General features: G+C 42.5%; 1 protein-coding gene across 2 annotated transcripts in view; it reads right to left on the bottom strand.

Moving 5' to 3' along the window:
* Positions 1-18,716, bottom strand: part of CEP89 (centrosomal protein 89) — a 75,560-nt gene that overhangs the window by 32,179 nt on the left and 24,665 nt on the right. The window contains exons 6-13 of one of the 2 annotated variants that reach the window (XM_055311596.1): positions 18,504-18,532; positions 16,924-16,966; positions 15,040-15,258; positions 13,099-13,244; positions 6,043-6,093; positions 5,799-5,882; positions 3,701-3,804; positions 237-352 (exon numbers count right to left, since the gene is read on the bottom strand). In XM_055311596.1, coding sequence (XP_055167571.1) covers positions 237-352; positions 3,701-3,804; positions 5,799-5,882; positions 6,043-6,093; positions 13,099-13,244; positions 15,040-15,258; positions 16,924-16,966; positions 18,504-18,532 — 792 coding nt within the window. The remainder of the gene's footprint in view (positions 1-236; positions 353-3,700; positions 3,805-5,798; positions 5,883-6,042; positions 6,094-13,098; positions 13,245-15,039; positions 15,259-16,923; positions 16,967-18,503; positions 18,533-18,716) is intronic. The other variant, XM_055311597.1, reaches the window with a different exon arrangement.

Raw genomic sequence — 18,716 nt, 5'->3', positions numbered from 1 at the left:
TAAAACATATTTAGGATACCCGGAAAGACACTACGGAGTCTAAGAGAAGGCAATCGACGCATTATGGGTAACGGTGGGATGTGCTATACCATACACAGCTGCCGCATTCGAGAAAACCTGATTTCCTCCATCTTTAATTTGAAGGGGGTCCTTCCCAGGAGCAGGGTGGGGGGTGGGGGCGCAGGTGTAAAATGATGCAACAGTAATCATGATTCCTCGCTGGAAAGGTGGCTCACCTTCCTGGAGACGCTCCTGGTGGGTGTCCTTGACTTTTCGTTGCTGAATCTCCAGCTGCTCTATCAACAATTTGTTTTCCTCTAGAACCAGTTCTGCCTGAGTCTGTAGCTGACGCCTATAATTCATTCACAAAATTAAATACTGCCACTCAGGACAGCGATAAAGTTTGAATTATGAACTGCTTCAGTAGCTTTTTAGACACTTACAAAAGCAGAAAAGAGTCGGATAGTAGACTCTCATGTACACCACACAACACCCAGCCTGAACAACATGTATAAACCTCCAGTCCTGACGCCCACTGGACTGTTCTGAAAGCCAGTAGGAAATGAGAAGAATTTAGAATTTAGAAATTAGAACTTAGGGGATCCCTGGGCGGCGCAGTGGTTTGGCGCCTGCCTTTGGCCCAGGGTGCGATCCTGGAGACCCGGGATCGAATCCCACGTCGGGCTCCCGGTGCATGGAGCTTGCTTCTCCCTCTGCCTATGTCTCTGCCTCTCTCTCTCTCTCTCTGTGTGACTATCATAAATAAATAAAAATTTAAAAAAAATTAGAACTTAGAATTTAGAAAGCTCCTATTTTAATTGAGAAATAGGGGATCCCGGGTGGCTCAGGGGTTTAGCGCCTGCCTTTGGCCTGGGGCGGGATCCTGGAGTCCCGGGACCGAGTCCCATGTCGGGCTCCCTGTATGGAGCCTGCTTCTCTTTCCTCCTGTGTCTCTGCCTCTCTCTGCCTCCCTCTCTCTCAAAAATAAATAAATAAATCTTTTTTAAAAAATTAGAAAAAAAAAAGAGAAATAACTCACATATTATCAATAGCCTATCTGCCCCCCAAACAATGATTTTGTTGAAAGCCTCTGGCTGGTTTCTTAAACTGTACTGAGTACTAAAACAGCCCTTTCCTTACAGGGGGTGCAGAGTGAATCCCGGCCCGGCTCAACCTTCAGGATCAAAGATTCCAATTAGAGAGAGCTTAAGGCACCTTCGAAGTCTGGTTAGATGCTTATTGTTCAAAGCATGTAATAAACCAGTAAATTACCACAAACTTTCACCTTAAACTCAAAAAGTGAGGTGGAGGAAGGAGAGGAAAAAAGGCAAAAGGAGCCAAGCTACAGCAACGGCCTCCCTCCAACAGCAGCTGCACCCTGGCTGCCAGGCACCTGCTGCAGACGCCCGCGCCCCCGATGGGGAGGGAGCTACCCTGCCGAATGCCCACCCAGGCTGGCCTGCTCCGGCCTCCTCCCTCCCGCCTCAGGCTGACCAGCCCCACTTCCCCCCATTCACACTTTGGACTTTCTTCCAACTTCCTTCCTTCCTCCCTCTTTTTTCTCCTTCCTTCCTGCCCTCTTTACTTCTTTCCCCATCTGTTTCCCTCCTTCCTTTCTTCCCCTCCCACCATTCTGTCTCCTTTCTTTTTTAAACAAAAGAGCTTCTCCTAATTCTTTAAAAAAAAAAAAAAAAGAGTTAAAACCTAAGACTTAGTCTAATATTCTCTCCCACTTTGTGGGTAAAGAAGCTAAGGCCCATTAAGCATGAGGTATCCCAGTTGGCCAGAGGAAGTCAGGAAGAGAAACGCAGAGTTTAGCTGCAGCCCAGAAGTCCACGGAGAAATTACGTGAGTCTGAGGGGACGGCTTTGACTGCAGTGTGAAGTTGGCGTGGCCGAGTGTCCGGGGCGGTGTACTGCACCTGACACCTGTGCGGGGACAGCGGACAGCACCCAAGGAGGCTGGGGGGTGCGGGGTCATGAGAGCCAGGGGCTGCAGGGCCAGCAGATCTGCCTACAGGACCCCTCCCCGAGCTGGAGGACCGAGTGTTAGAGAAGGGGGAGGCCACCTGGGGGGCCTCCAGGGGCACCACACAGACCTAGCGCTGCCCACCCAGGCCCAGGCTGCCACACTAGAGCAGCGTGGCAAGCACAGGCCTTAATAGCAGGATTGGGGAATACTGTGCACAAGTGGATTTGAGAGTAAGGTATTTCTTTTCTGTTGTTTATTTATTTTCACTTTATAGAGAAAGAAACGGGTTTGACCAGCACGTATATACAACGTTAGAGGAAGGATCTGAGATCTCAGGTCCCTGGAGGGCTCTTGGAAGCAGTCTAACTGACCTGCTTTCCAGGGTTCGAGGGAGAAACAGGCTAGGAGCCCCGACAGAAGAAGGCAAGTTCAACAGGGGAAGCCACAGTGTGCCCTGAGATCCAGCAGCTGCCCAGGCCACTCCCAGCTGGCACTTCAGTGACCGTCGCGTCACAGAGAACCCACCTAATGGGAGGAAGCCTGCTGACTCTTATCTCAAATTCCTGGACATCACTGGGGAAAATATTTTAATTTTGTTCAGGGATGTTAAGGTACCTTAAAAGTTACTAAATATAACACAGCTACCCAAGGAGGAAAAGATCGATCTGAATAGTTTTTGCTTGGACATTGCGTTTAGACTTTCTAAGACAATTACTTTCTCATATTCATGACTAGCCATCTGCTGCCACTGGGCTGATGATCCAGACACGGCCTTGCCCTCGAGGAGCTCATCACAGAGGACAGGTGAGACAGGCGTGGAGACACACAGGTAGGGACAGCATGGCACATACCAGGACAGGGCGCGTGTCCAGGGCTGTGTCAGAAGCTAAGACAAAGGAGCAATGATCTCTGCCTTCAGGGAGAGCTACTGACCAGCACCGTTCGTTCAGGGCCATGTGAGCAGGGCCAGATGGGTGGGTAAGGGTGCAGAAGGGGCATTCTGGGGCGAGGCAGCACCAGCAGTGGGATAGAGTAAGGCCAGACTCAGCTGTCAGAGAATGGGAGGCTGCAGAAAGGGCAGGGCAGGTGGGAGCTGGGTGTACGGGGCCCCATCCTGAGCTGTCTCTTTGAAAGCCCTGGGCACAGTCACAGGGGGCAAAAGGGATGTGACTCAAAGTCACATCCCTTTGGGATGAGAAAGGGATTTGGGATGGGAAAACTGCCGTACAGACATACGACCTCAGAAAATAAAACTGGGGAGAGTAGATGGATTTCAGGTTTAAAAACCTATTTAGGATTTTTAACGTCATAATCTTTAAAATTCAAGTTTAGAATATTTTACTCCATTTTCATCATAGCTTATTAATTTCTTAGAAACTCTCCCTGAAAATATTTTAGTTAAGGAAAGAAGATGTATCTGATGATTTAATAAAACTTATTCCTGGGGATCCCTGGGTGGCTCAGCGGTTTAACGCCTGCCTTTGGCCCAGGGCATGATCCTGGAGTCCCAGGATCAAGTCCCATATCAGGCTCCCTGCATGGAGCCTGCTTCTCCCTCTGCTTGTGTCTCTTCCTGTCTCTCTCTCTCTATGTCTCTCATGAATAAATAAATAAAATCTTTATAAATAAATAAATAAGTAAATAAATACATAAATAAATAAATAAATAAAATTTATTCCTGTTACTCTCTTTTGAGTTAGTAAAATAGCAGAAACCCAGCACCACTTGCCATTCCTCATTGGTAACAGGACTACTCTTAGTTAACTTTTGGTGCAATTCTTCGTTTTCTTTCACCACTTCCTGGACTCGCATCCTGAACATCCTCATTTCCTCCTGAAATAAAGCAGAGGTAAACTGTTAACACACGCATACACACGTGGCACCACTTATTTCTTAGTTCTCATGATGCTGCTGCGGCTCAAGTCAAAGGTCAGCAGCTTTCTAGCCAAGTCTCACAGCAACAGCAGGTCCCAGGGCCAGGTGCCTGAGCTCTAGAAGCCCCCGTCCCGTGTCCCCCTCCCCGCCACTGAGAAACCAGGAGTCAACCATGATGCTGAGTACCAGGACAGAGAGCCTCGGGTCTGAAATGTTCAATTCCTGATTTGATGACATTTGTCTACAAGTGCCAAATACTTGAAAAGATAGATAAAGGCAGGTCAAAAAAAACCAGAGATGCCTATGAACACTGCAACCTGTCCTTTGTTTAAAGACTTTAGAGGATAAATTGGAGCTTTTCAGATAAAAGTAAGAACTTTTCATCCTAATTAAAGCCCACTTGGGGGTCGAAGGGGTTGGAGTGGGCAGGGCTTGGAGTCTCCTGATCCTGCCCCACTATGACGATGACAAGGCCTCCCCTACCTGAAGCTGTCAGGACAGCTGGCCTGAGGACTGTGTCGGGATCTGCTTTTGCCTCCTGACACTACACGGTACTCCTGCTGGGCCTCCTCCCCCACTGCTTTCTTAGGCAGCCCTCCATGGGCTTCAGTGTCGTGATGTGGCCTTGAGCAAGAACCTTAGCTGCCAGTGTTTATTCTCGGATGCTTCTACACATTCTTCTCCCAGCTATTAGACATTCACCCTTATACCTGTTTAGCAACATTTAGTGCCAAGGGGCTGCTCTTTCACCTTTCTGCCCAGACACACCCCCCAGTGGCTGAGAACTCTTTCACAGAACAGGGCTCAAACTAAAGCCTGCAGGCCAGCTGCTTGCTTTGTAAATAAAGTTTTATTGGAACAGAGCCATGCCCATTCACTCGCCCGTTGTCTATCGCAGCTTTCATGCTACTATAACAGAGCTGAGGAACTGTACACAGAGGCCGCAAGGCCTGCAAGGCCTAAAATATTTACTAAATGGCCATTTACAAAAATTGTTTGCTGACCCCTGGTTTAGAAGGAATACCAAGTTAATTTTGTTAATTATTTTGCTTGATAGTTAAGCAATTAATCTAAGATTAATCTGCTCTCTTATAAAGTTAAGTGTCCAACAGAAAATCTAGAAAAAAAGGTACAAAATTGTATTATGTGGACCACGGACATGGACAGTATAACAAGGGTAGGCTGCATGACTTTGCAGACCCTTCCAGTCAGAGAGCCCAGGAAACCCAAACTTTTCTCTTTGGATCCTTCCAATTCTAGAGATCTCTTTGGCCACTTATAAAAACAGCACAGAAAGGATGGGCATATCTACAACACCCAAGTAGCCTTGTCCCCGCTGTGTAATGAGAATGAGCTCTGCTGCCAGAAGCCATTCTCACGGAACAGAGGTAAAGAGGGCAGGACCTACAAAACCCGGTGTCCTCACCACTACCCCCAGAACTGGGCTTCCCTGTGGTTGGCTCTTCGGAGAATTAAAAACACTTAGGTCTGCCTAGAACAGAGCTGGCCTACCTACCACCTTCCCATGTCTGCCTGATTGTCTCTTCCACAGTAGAGTTTGCAGCTGCAGAGCACCAGGAAAAGGGCATCCCTTACTGCTGTCTTGTCCATACCCCAAGAGCCCAACCCGCATGGCCCTGCCTGCTGGGAAATCTGGGCTTCTGATGCAGCAGCATCACATCCCTCTACACCTCTTCCATCCATCCGGGTGCACCCCTCTTGCTCCAATGATCCCTCCCTCCCTGCCTCCTTTCTTTCCGTCCTACCCACCTGTACCACTACACTCCTTCATTCTTTCCTTCCTCCCTCCCTCCCCCCATTTCCTCTTTCCCTCCCTCCAACATTTGAGTACATAGTACACATTGGGCATACCTATCTTTAAAATGTTTCTTTCAAGTTTGAAACGGTCTTATTTTTTTATAAACCTTGTCCTGAGACGTCTGCCAGCCTACCTGAAGGGTGGCATTGAGCTCATCCTTCTCTTTCATTCGGTCTTCATATGCCAGTAACAAGGGTGACAGGTACTTTACATCCAACTGAACATAATGAAATAATAAAGACAGAGGTCTTATGTCTGAACACAATCAGCACATTCTTTAAAAGGTAAGAAAATTTACTTAATTTGGAATGGTTTTCAATAGCTATTCAACTATAGCCCAGAAAATATGGGCCTGAAATTAAGTAACTTTCACTTACCAACCAGGGTGGTGCTGGGCCCTCAGATGGGAGGCCATTGATATTTAAAATCTAAGAACAAAACACATAGGAAAGGCAAATTAAACAATGCTTCCTCTGAAAGTTCAAGCCTTATTTTTTTAATTAAATTTTTTATTTTGATTCAGTATAGTTAACATACAATGTTATATTAGTTTCAGCCGTGCAATATAGTGATTCAACAATAGTTCTATACATGACTCAGTGATCATCATAAGTGTGCTCTTTAATCCCCTTCACGTGTTTCCCCCATCCCTCACCCTCCTGGGAACCACTAGTTTGTACTCTATAGTTAAGAGTCTGTTTTTTTTTGGTTTTTCTCTTTCTTCCCTTTGCTTGTTTTGTTTCTTAAATTCCACATATGTGTGAAATCATACAGTATTCGTCTTTCTCTGACTTATTTTGCTTAGCATTATACCCTCTAGATTGATCCATGATATTACAAATAAGTCTTAGATATTCCTATTCTAGACTGGGCATCAGCAATCCATACATGTATATGCATTCAGAGGTGTTTGTGTGTGTGTGTGTGTGTGTGTATAAAATCAATTTTTTTCTGAAATGTTTGAGAGTGATTTGCAGATATAATGGTCCCTTTCCTCAAAATATTTCAGTGTATATTTCCTAAAAACATTCATTTACCCAACCACAGTAATACAAAAATCAGGAAATCAACACTGATGCAATACTATATTTTAATCTAGACTATGTTCAAATGCTGCCTATTTTCCCACTAATGTTCTTTTCTGATCAAGGATCCAATCCAGGATTGTATGTTGCATTTAGTTGTCAAGCCTTTTCAGTCTTCTTAAATCTGGAACATATCTAGTAATTGTTTATTGAATGTTGAACTCTTATAGTGTTACATGTGGAGGGTCTGGATTTGGTTGTCTTCCTTTAAAGAGTGTGGGGTTTTTTTTCATCTTTTTTTTTTTTTTTTTTTTTTTTTTTTTTGTAGCTCTTAAGTCACTCATGGATCAACCTGATGTTTTTGAGGCCCATTTTTTACCTGGTCAGGGTGGGTATTTACTAAGAGGCTAGTTTAGCCAGCTATTGAGGCAAGGTCCCTCTGGGCTCTTCACACAATGCTGCACTATTCAACAAACTACTCCTTTGTAGTCAGCCCAGTCTCCCAGTGTTAATTATTTGGCTCACAGCTCCCTGAATTTGTTTTCTGCCTGGCCTCAAAGAGTTTCACCCTTCTCTTTTGTTGAATACAAATCTGCTTCAGTAGGGGTGCCTGGGTGGCTCAGTCAGTTAAGCATCTGCCTTCAGCTCAGGTCATGATATCAAGGTCCTGGGATTGATACCTGCATCGGGCTCCCTGCTCAACGAGGAGTCTACTTCTCCCTCTCCTGCTGCCCCTCTTCACCCTTGCGCTTGCTCTGCCTCTCTCTCTCTCTCAAATAAATAAATAAAATCTTGTATGTATTCTGTAGAATTTTCTAGTTATGATAGTAAAAGGGCAAACCTGGTAATGGTCATTCCATCAGGCTCAGAACCAATTGTCCTAATGGAATAATTCTTTATTCAGAAAAACTTATTAACACATTCTCCTTAATATCCATATCATCACTCATTCATTCAGCAAATAGTTAGAACTCTCTAAGTCATTATGGATATCACAACACAATGGTCTTTCAGGACTTTATGGTCTAACAAAGATAAGTCTTCTCTTGAACATAATACACTACACACAAATATAGTACTATGGAATAGTGGAATGTTCTAGCTGCCTTAAGAGTGGTACAAACAAAATCCTGTGATGATTTAAGAGAGAGAGAGATCATAACCAGCTGGAGTGATCAGGGAAGATTGTCATGGAGAATGGGGCATCTGCACAGGGTGGAAAGGTGTGGGAGGGCAGTGACCTGCCCATCTGTATCCTTTTTTTTTTTTTTTCATCTGTATCATTTTTAAAGAGAACTGCCCATAGCCCTGCAGAGGGCCCTGGCCTAGGAAGCCTGTTTTGGATCATGTGACCCTAAGAACTATAATTTTTTTGCTGTCATTAAAAAAAAAAATTATGCTGTATGAAAGGAGTCAGTCACAAAAGACGACATGTTGTATGATTTTGTTTATATGAAATGTTCCACAAAGCCAAATCAACAGAGACAGGAAGTAGATTAGTGGCTGCAAGAACCAGTGCAGGTGGTGGGGGAAATGGGGGTGACTGTTAACAGGGGGGAAATTTCTTGTTGTGATGAACTTGTTCGACAACTGACTGCAGTGATGGTTGCATGATTCTGTGAAGACAGTAAAAATCACTGAACTTCACACTTTAAATGGGTGAATTGAATGATACGTGAATTATATCTCAAAAAATTTTAAACGTAGGGCACATGGGTGGCTCAACTGGTTAAGTGCCTTCGGCTCAGGTCATGATCCCAGGGTCCAGAGATCGAGACTCATGTGGGGCTCCCTGTTCAGCGGGGAGTCTGCTTTTCCATCTGCCTTTGCCCCTTCCCCTGCTTGTGCACTATCTCTCTCTCTCTGAAGTTAATAAAAATCTTTAAAATAAATAAATAAAAATTTAAACTTAAGTCCTACTTTAAAATTAGAAGCTCAGGAAGCTGCCCTGAATTCCCATGAGCCATGTGAGACCAGGTGCACTCCTGGTCTCCCACCTTGATCCCAGCAGGGGCCAGTCAGCTGTGTATCCTGACATGTATCACCTCCCTGCCCTTGCCCCTGCCCCTCCCTCACATGCACTACTCTCTAAGGACAAGAACCTGACCTTCTGGCTCCTCTTGTTATTCCTCACAGCATCTAACACAGTGCTTTGCTTGGTGAGTTTATCGAACTGAATCCTGCAACCTCTCTTCTAAAGTAAAAACTAGTCTGCTTTCTTCTCTCTTTATATATGCCTACATTGTGAAAGCATTCCCACCACCAAGCTAATTACACGCCCATCACCTCACATTTTTGCCTTAAAAAAAAAGAGAGAGAGAACATTTAAGTTCTACTCTCTTAGCAAATTTCAATTATATGACAGAAGATAATCAACTATAATCATCACGTTATACATTAATCCCCAGATCTTACTCATGACTGAAAGTTTGTGCCTCTCCCTATTTCCTCCACCCCCCAGCCCATGGCAACCACTACCCTACTGTTTCTGTATGTTTGACTTTTTTTTTTTAAAGGATTTTATTTATTTATTCATGAGAGACATACAGAGAGAGAGGCAGAGACAGGGAGCCTGAAGTAGGACTTGATCCCAGGACCCCAGGATCACGCCCTGAGCCTAAGGCAGATGCTCAACCATTAAGCCACTCAGGTGTCCCTGACTTACTTTTTTTAAGATTCCACATATAAATGATACTATGCAGTATTTGTCTGACTTTGGCCTGTTTCACTTAGCAGAATGCCCTTCATGTTCACCTACATTGTTGCAGATGACAGAAATACCTCCTGTATGTACGTACACCACGTTACATATACATCAATCACATTTTTGTATATACACATTTTCTTGATCCATTTATCTGCTGACAGACTTGGGGGCAGTTTCCATACCTTGGCTGTGGTAGATAACGCTTCAGTGAACATACAAGTACAGACGTCTCTTCAAGATACTCATCTTGTTTCCTTTGGACATCTACCCAAAGTGGAATTGCTCGATACATGGTGGTTCTGTTTCCAATTTCTTGAGGAACCGCCACACTGTTTTCCACAGTGGCTGCACCCACTGATATTCCCACCGACAGTTCACGAGGGGTCCTTTTCTCCACACCCTCACCAACACTTGCTATCTCTTCTCTTTTTAATAATAGACACGCTAATGGGTATGAGGCGATAGCTAATTATTATTTTAATATGTATTTCCCTGCTGATGAGTGATGTTGAGCACCTGTTGGTCATCTGTATGTCTTCTTTGGAAAAGTGGCTATTTAGGTCCTTTGCCAAGTTTTAAATTGAGTTATTTTCTACCGTTGAGTACTATGCGTTCCTCGTTACTTTTTTGGATACTAATCCCCTACTGGACATGTGCTTTGCAAATATTTTCCCCCATTCCATAGGCTGTCTTCATTTTGCTGATGGCTCCCATTGCTGAGAAATTTGACGTAGCCCCATTGGTTAATTTGCTTTCAGTGCTTGTCGCTTTTGGTGTCAAATCCAAAATATCACCGCCAAGATTGATGTCAAGGAGTTTTATGATTTAGGGTCTTACACTCAAGTCCTTAATTCATAGCGAGTTGAGATTTTTGGGTGCAGTGTAACATAGGGATCCAGTTGCATTCTTTTGCATCCAGTTTTTCCGACATTATTTATTGAAAAGACTGTCTTTTCCTCATAGTGTATCCTTGGTTCCTTTGTCAAAAATAATGGAGCATATACGCATGGGTTTATTTCTGGGCCCTCAATTCTTTCATTGGTTTATATGTTTGTTTTTATGCCAATAGCACACTGTTTTGATTGCTGTCGCTTTGTAATAGCTTGAAATCATCTGTGTGTGGTCTCCAACTTTGTTCTTCTTTCTCAAGATTGCTTTGGCTGTTCGAAGTCTTTTGTGATTCCTTACAAATTCTAGGATTTTTTTTTAAATCTATTTCTGTGAAAAATGCCACTGGAATTTGGAAGGGCATTGCATTGAATCTATAGATTGTTTTGAGTAGTATGGACATTTTAACTATATTAATTCTTCTGATCTATGAACACAGAAAATCTTTCTACTTATTTATGTCTTCTTCAATTTCTTTCACCAGTGTTTTATCTTCTTGGGTGTACAGATCTTTTACCCCCCTTTGTAAATTTTTTCAGATATTTATTTATTTATTTATTTATTTATTTATTTATTTATTTGAGAGAGAGAAAGAGAGACAGAGAGAGAGAAAAAGAGACAGAGAGCATGAGCCACAGAGAGAGCACAAGCAGAGGCAGGTGAAGGGGTAGAAGGAAAAGCAGACACCTTGCTGAGCAGGGAGCCTGATGTGGGGCTCAATTCTAGAAATCTGGGATCATGACCTGAGCTGAAATCAAGGCACCCCTCCTGCTTTATAATTTCTTTCAAAGTATTTTATTCTTTTTGATGCTATTATAAGTGTGATTTTTTTCTTAATTCTTCTTTTAAAAATATATTTTTTAAATATTTTATTTATTTATTCATGAGAGACACAGAGAGAAAGAGAGGCAGAGACACAGGGAGAGGAAGAAGCAGGCTCTATGCAGGGAGCCCAATGTGGGACTTGATCCCGGGACTCCAGGATCATGCCCTGAGCTGAAGGCAGACGCTTAACCACTGAGATACCCAGGCATCCCTTAATTCTTCTTTCTAGTAGTTTGTTGTTAGCATCTAGAAACACAACTGACTTTTGTACATAGATTTTTGTATCCTGTAAATTTATTGGATTCATTTATTATTTCTCTTATGTGTTTTCTTATTATTAGTTTGCCTCTTTGTTTTAGCTTAGAGAAGTCCCTTTAAGGCCGGTTTAGTGGTGATGAACTCCTTCAGCTTATGCTTGTCCAGAAAACTCTTCCTCTATCCTTCATTTTGGAAGGATAGCTTTGTCAGGTAGAGTATTCTTGGTTGGCAGTTTTTTTATTTCTGTTCTTTTTTAGCACTTCAGATATACCACACTACTTCCTTCTGGCCTGTGAAGTTTCTGCTGAAGAATCTGCTGATAGCACTATGGGAGTTCCCTCATGCGTAAGAAGTTGTTTTTCTCTTGGGGCTTTTAAAATTCTTTCCTTAACTTCTGTCACTTTAATTATAATGTGTTTTGATATGGGTGTCTTTGGGTTTCTCCTATTTGGAACTCTCCAAACTTCCTAAATCTGGATGTCTGTTTCTCTCCCCAGGTTAGGGAAGTCTCTCCTCCTTTTGGGACCCCTGTAATCTACTTGATAGTGGCTCATCAGTCTTTTTCAATTTCTTTTTGCTTATCTGAGTGGTTGAATTCCACTGCTCTGTCTTCACTTCATGGGTCCTTTCTTCCACTTACTCTAGTTTGTTGCTGAACCCCTCTGTTGAATTTTTTAGTTTGTTTATTACAGTCTCCAGCTGTATGATTTCTGTTTGGTACTTTTTAGTTTTTCAGTCTTTGTCAAAATGTTCACGTGATCCATGCTCTCTTGACGTTGGTAAGCATCTTTATGACCTATTTTGAACTCTCTATTGAGTACATTGATTATCTGTACTTCATTAAAATCAGTTTCTGATCTTTTTGTTTGGAACACAGTCCCTTTTTTCTGCATTTTCCTTAACTCTCTGTGTTGGTTTCTGTGCATTAGGAAAAAAGCCTACCTCTCCCAATTTTGACACTGGTCTCATATAAGAGATGAGATGAGCCTCATCAATCAGCCCAGCCTGAGTTCCTGTTTGCCTCCCAAACATCTATGACTGTCCAGGCCACTGTCTTCATTCTTAGTGGCTCCCAGTAGTTGAGGGTGTACTAAGGCTCATTAATTTCCCAAATGTAAAGACCGTTTTCAGCACTTAGATGCAAGCTGATTGGAAATCAGACCTCTGGCAGCAGCTGGGGAAGTATGCATTCAAACTCCTTCTAGAGAAAAAGTAGGACACGGGTGTTTTTGCCTGCTTCCCCTGTGCTGAACATGGGGGAGCACAGAGGGGTGCTCCCATGCCTGTTTCTTTGTTTGCTAGTCCTGTGGGAATCATGAACTCAAGTCCCATTGGCCATTAGAGCTAGGTGATTTGGGGAACCTGTGAAAACTAGTCTGCATTCTTTCCAAAGTTGGTACACCAACAAACAACAGCTGTACCCTTGAGGAACAGGGCTAAGAATGGAGCTGATGACATAGACTTTTACTCCTTAACTTTATATCTGTCTGTATTGTCCCCAGCTTTTTTTTTTTTTTTAATGAGGAGCCTTATTGCTTTTATCCCATTTTGAGAAATGGGAAAGGAAAGGAAGAAGGGAGGACACAGAAAGGTCCCCAGGAAGACTGTGCTTTGGATATACCTTTTTTATACCAAGTAATAATAGATACTTCAGATTCCTTCAAGAAAGCAATTCAACAGTAAAGGCTAAAAATATCAGAAAACTGGTATTTTAAAATTGAAAACATTACCTCCTCCTTGGACAAATGCCTGAATTTTGTCTGGTATCGACTCAGTTCTACATTCAAACGATGGACAGTCATCTTTAACCCATCATTTTCATCCACCAGTTCTTGAGCTTGTTTTCTCAGATAAAGTAGTTCAGGTGCAGTAACTACTGAAAAAAATAAATAAATTTAATATTAAAAGAACTTCTACCACATTGATCAAGATTTTATGTAAATTGCCAATTATCTAATCTTTCTTCCTGTTTGGGCTCACAGAGGCAGTGGAGGACAGACGTATAGATATCAATGTATAAAAGTTACTAAGTTCTTTTAACATAGTCAACAGTGTTCTGGAAGTTTGTGCATTGTACAATTAAAGTAAAATGAAATTTTGATGGGAATGAAAAAGTCATTATTTCAGATGATATACAATATGTGCCTTGAAAATCATATAAAATAAATGTAAAGTTTATTAGAACTAATAACCTTCCCATAGAATAGTAATGTCCTATTAGAAAATAGACTCCACAAAGTAGTAGCACAAATAATATAAAGTCGCAGAAATAAATGTGCCTAAGACCAGAAATGCACAGTCTGTATGAAGAAAACTAACAATACTTTTCTTAAAGCCATAATATTAGACTAATGTAAATAGATCAATGTATAGAGGAAACATTACTGAATATTTACATAATCTCAGAGTTAAGAAGGACTTGACCAAGGGCATAAGTCATAAAAGAAAAATACCCTATATTTGGCAAAATTATTAACAAACTGAGAAACCATTACATATATGAGAAAGGTCCAAAATCCCTAACATTTAAAGAGCTCCTACAAATCAATAAGAAAAAAAAATCAAAGTATCTCAATGTAAAGTGGGAAAATTTATGAAAGAGAAAAAAAATGACCCACAAAGATATGAAAAAATGTTCAAGCTCATCAATAGTAAAATAAATACACGTAAATTTAAAATGAGATTTTCCTGGGATGCCTACATGGCTCAATCAGTTAAGCATCTGACTTCAGGTCAGGTCATGATCCTAGGCTCCTGGGATCAAGCTCCACATTGGGTTCCTTGCTCAGCAGGCAGGGAGCCTACTTCTCCCTGTCTCTCTGACTGCTGCTCCCCCCCCCCCGTCAAAAAAATAAATAAAATCTTAAAAACAAAACAGATAAAACAAAATAGGATTTCCTTCGTGACCTTTTTGTCTGTCAAATTAGTAAGGAAAATATAATCCTCATCAATGGTAAGTATGTGGAGAAAGAGGCACTTTTAAAAATATTTATTTATTTATTTATTTATTTGAGAGAGATAGAGAGAGAGCATGCATACATGTATGAGTTGGGGTAGGGAGATGGAGCAGAGGAAGGGAGAGAATCTCGAGCTGACTCCACATGGAGCGCAGAGCCCGACTCGAGGCTTGATCTCAAAGATGCACTTTTATGTGCTGTTCACGGGGATAAAAACCCATATGAAATATATGTAAGGGATCCCTGGGTGGCGCAGCGGTTTAGCGCCTGCCTTTGGCCCAGGGCGCGATCCTGGAGACCCGGGATCGAATCCCACGTGGGCTCGCGGTGAATGGAGCCTGCTTCTCCCTCTGCCTGTGTCTCTGCCTCTCTCTCTCTCTCTGTGTGTGTGACTATCATAAATAAATAAATAAATAAATAAATAAATAAATAAATAAATAAATTTGAAATATATGTAAGATACTATACTAAGCATAAAGAACCAAAAGAAGTATTGGAATTTCTTTAGCATAATAATGACATAGCAGATAAAATCAAATTTTAACAAGGATATTAATGAAAGAGCCTTAATTATTATAATACAGTATCAACATTAACATCAACAAATATTACAGCATAAAACACTAGCTTTCAAAAAATAAAGTAAAAAAAAAAAAGAAAATCAGTGAATCCTTATTTGTTCCTTTAATAAACGAACTGTGTAGTTGTCCCCACCTTCCTGAGATGATGTCTTCTCAGCCTCTTTCAACTTTTGATGTTCTTTTTCCGTTCTTTTCAGTTTTAATTGTAGTTCTTTCATTGCTCGTTTTATTTTGTTAAGTTCAAGAGTAAGGGTTTGGTTTGCATTGATTAGCTGCATATTTTCTTCTTTTAATTCTTCAAACTTTTCTTTGGTTATTTCTATATATCTTTGCCGTGTTCTACCAGCTATATCTGGAAAGGTACAGGGGAAAAGTTTTTAAGTACTGACTGATATTACAGTATTATTACTGATATTACAGTATTATTAAAATGATAATTTTACACCAAAATTATAAGAGACTATCTCAAGAACCACGTGAATCACTTCTCCATGTCAGGCCTTGTGCTATGTAGTCCTTCAGTCCTGCAATGAGAATGGCCTGTAGGAGGAAAGAGTGGGTGGTCTGCTGAGGCTACAGTAAGCCACAGGGAAGGGGGCAGCAGAGGGAGAGGCAGGAGCCGAGGCAGATCATAATACTGAAAGTGGAGGATATGTCCTGCAGGCCACCAGGAGCTAGAAAAGGCTTTTAGGCAAAGGTGTGAAAAGAAAGGGCTCTACTTCTCAGATGAGCCCCTGAGGCCAGCAGTGAAGAAAGTGAATGTAGGCAGGGAAGCCAGTCCAGAGGCCCCTAGTCAGGGCAGAGAGGAAGAGACAGATGAGAGAAGGCCTCAGAGGCTAACCCCTGACAGGCCCAGTAGCTGACTGGGTGTGGGCAGTGAGGGGGGGACAAATCAAGGAGGCCTACCAACACCTGTGGTTTGGAAGACACTTAGCTCGACAAGGAACACCAATGAAGCGGAGAGGGCAAGCTCAGTTTAGGACACAGGCCATGCTCTGAAGGAGGCCTCAGCTGGAGAGACTGAGGAGCCCCCAGGATGTGGACATCAGGGAGTGGAGAAGCCAAAGGTCACAAAGCGTTTTAAGAAAGAGTTTTATTTATTTATTTATGATAGTCACAGAGAGAGAAAGAGAGAGAGGCAGAGACACAGGCAGAGGGAGAAGCAGGCTCCATGCACCGGGAGCCCGACATGGGATTCGATCCTGGGTCTCCAGGATCGCGCCCTGGGCCAAAGGCAGGCGCCAAACCGCTGCGCCACCCAGGGATCCCAAGAAAGAGTTTTAGCAAGAGAGACTGGAGAACAGAGGGCGATGTTCCATGGAGAGATATGTTCACAGGGGTCAAAGGAGGTAAGGACCACAATGGGCTGCCTGGCCTTGGCATGCCTCTGAGTGAAGGTGGAGGCAGAAGCGGAACTTCTGGGGGCAGACCAGGGTGGGAGGGCTGGTGGCTCCAGATAGTGGACTGGCCCACACCCCAGGCAACTGGCAAGGGCTAGCGCAAGGACTGGGGACTCCACGTAGCCTCCTTGCCCCCCGATACATCATACCCAACCCTTAGGACAAGAAAGGGTTGTCTAAGAAATTAGTAACCCCACAGCTATCCTGAAAACAAGAGGGGAACTCAGAGGCATCCCAGAAAGAAAACATTTGAGAGTGAAGATGGAAGCTACAGCCTAAAATATGCCCAAAGAGGTCAGCTAGAAAAGGTGAGAGTGGTTCCTGGCATGTGCCTGGCCCTGGCAAGTGGTGGGGACACGAAGTGGTCCCCATTTGCATCCACCGGCCTCCCAGTGTCTGAGCACATCCTGTGAGGACATCCATCCACCATTCAATGTCTCAACATTTAGACCCTCCCTCGTAGGGCAGAGGTGCCCCTCTTCCCAATTTCAGTAACGAGACAGAAGCAGCAGCTTTACAGGGCGGAAGAAAAAAGTTCTTTATTTTAGACAAGATTATTCTGGGCATTCTCTAAAATAATAAGGTTTTCATCATAATTAAATTCAAAAGGCAAATACCTGGGGAGGGTGGAGGCTTTTGACATAATGGTGGTTTTTCATCCTAGGGAAGAAAAAACATGAGTAATGAATTAAGAGTTTTAGCATCTGGGGCACCTGGGTGGCTCAGTCGGTTAAGCATCTGCCTTCGGCTCAGGTCATTATTCCAGGGTCCTAGGATCGAGTCCCACATCGGGCTCCCTGCTCAGTGGAGAGTCTGCTTCTGCCTCTGCCCCTCACCTCTGCTTGTGCACTCTCTCTCTCTCTCTCTTAAATAAATGAATGAATGAATGAATGAATGAATGAATGAATAAAATCTTAAAAAAAAAAAAAGTCTTAGTATCTTCTAAAAGGAGACTGGCCAGAGCAGCTGGGTCATCGTGTATCAAATATTTAAATACCCTTTTTTTCTCTTCACTTTGGCTCTTGTACTTCTTAGTCTTCTTTAGCTTTAGAGACTCTAATATCCATTGTTTCCTTTAACTGAATCTTAAACGTTAAGGGTCTTGCGCTCTGGCAGCTTCGCTGAGGCACTAACGGAAGTCCTGTTCAGGCTGTCTTCCTGACTCTTTGCCCGTGAGTTCAGCCACTTGTGTTTTCACATGCAGGTCTCACAAGGGGCAGGATGTCAGTTCATGTTTGAAAGCCCGAGACAGGACTGCAGGTACTGAACAGAGATGGGTGAAGCAAACTCTAACTGGGTTTTTTTGTTTGTTTTTTTTATTCCTTGGGATAGGCAAAATGATCCCAAACGCCACAGAGAAGCACATTTCTAAAGTGTTGAGAAAAGTATATGATCTTCCTTTCCAACCCCAAAGTTAGAGGAAAGGAAAGGCTTTGAACTTTTGTTCACTTTTCCATTACACACCGGCCTGATATTAAGTTTCTAATTTCCGTTGAAGAATTAGATAAGACTATAAATTAACTCTACTGAGAAATCTCTAATTTTTAAATTCCTATGATATTGCAGGATTAAAACTTAAGTTAAAGCTATTTCCATGTTTACAAAAAAAAAAAAAAGGAAAAACCTATTTCCATGTCTCTAAATTTGTTGTTGTCTATTCATTCTGCAAATTGTGTATTTGATTTCTAACCACCCACTATGTTATATTCATTTTTGAACTATGGAAAACATGGGTTTCTCCATGTTTCAAAAGTATTTTATTACTATTTTTTTTTTTTTTAGCAAGAGCATGCGCACATGCACACGTACACGCATGCACACGCACCTGTATCTTGGGGCAGGGGCAGAGAGAGAAGGAAGGAGAGAATCTTAAGTAGACTCCGTGCTTAGTGCAGAGCCCAACGCAGGGCTGGATCTCACAACCCTGAGATCATGACCTGAGCCAAAATCAAGAGTCAGACGCTTAATGGATTGAGCCACCCAGGCACTCCTAAAAAGTATTTTTAAAAAACACTTAATGGGAAAGGACTCTTAAGGGAAGATCCCTCTCTACCCCCAACAAATCACACAAGTTTTTAAAAATTATGGCAGAAATTCTATTAATTTTAATAGAATTTAAATTAATTTAAATTAATTAATTCAATTGATTCTATTAATTTTCTCAATTAAACTGGGTTTAAAAAAAAATGAATCTTACCTTTAAATTCAGAACAGAATGTTTATCATCTGATTAAAAAGAGAGAGAGAAAGAAGCATTTTCAAAGCTGGTAAAGACAAGTAACAACTCCGAAGAGCAGGATCACAGGAACCTGCCTTCTGCCGACGACGGAACAAGGCCCGGGCGGGGACAGCCTTCTGAGGTTCCACAGCGAGCTGGTCCCGACAAGGCAGAGGGCCTGATGCACTGCTC

This window comes from Nyctereutes procyonoides, unplaced genomic scaffold (genome assembly GCF_905146905.1).
Source record: "Nyctereutes procyonoides isolate TBG_1078 unplaced genomic scaffold, NYPRO_anot_genome, whole genome shotgun sequence".
NCBI classification, from domain to species: Eukaryota; Metazoa; Chordata; class Mammalia; order Carnivora; family Canidae; genus Nyctereutes; species Nyctereutes procyonoides.
The sequence above is the reverse complement of the archived record's forward strand: the minus strand, read 5'-3'. Positions and strand labels throughout refer to the sequence as shown.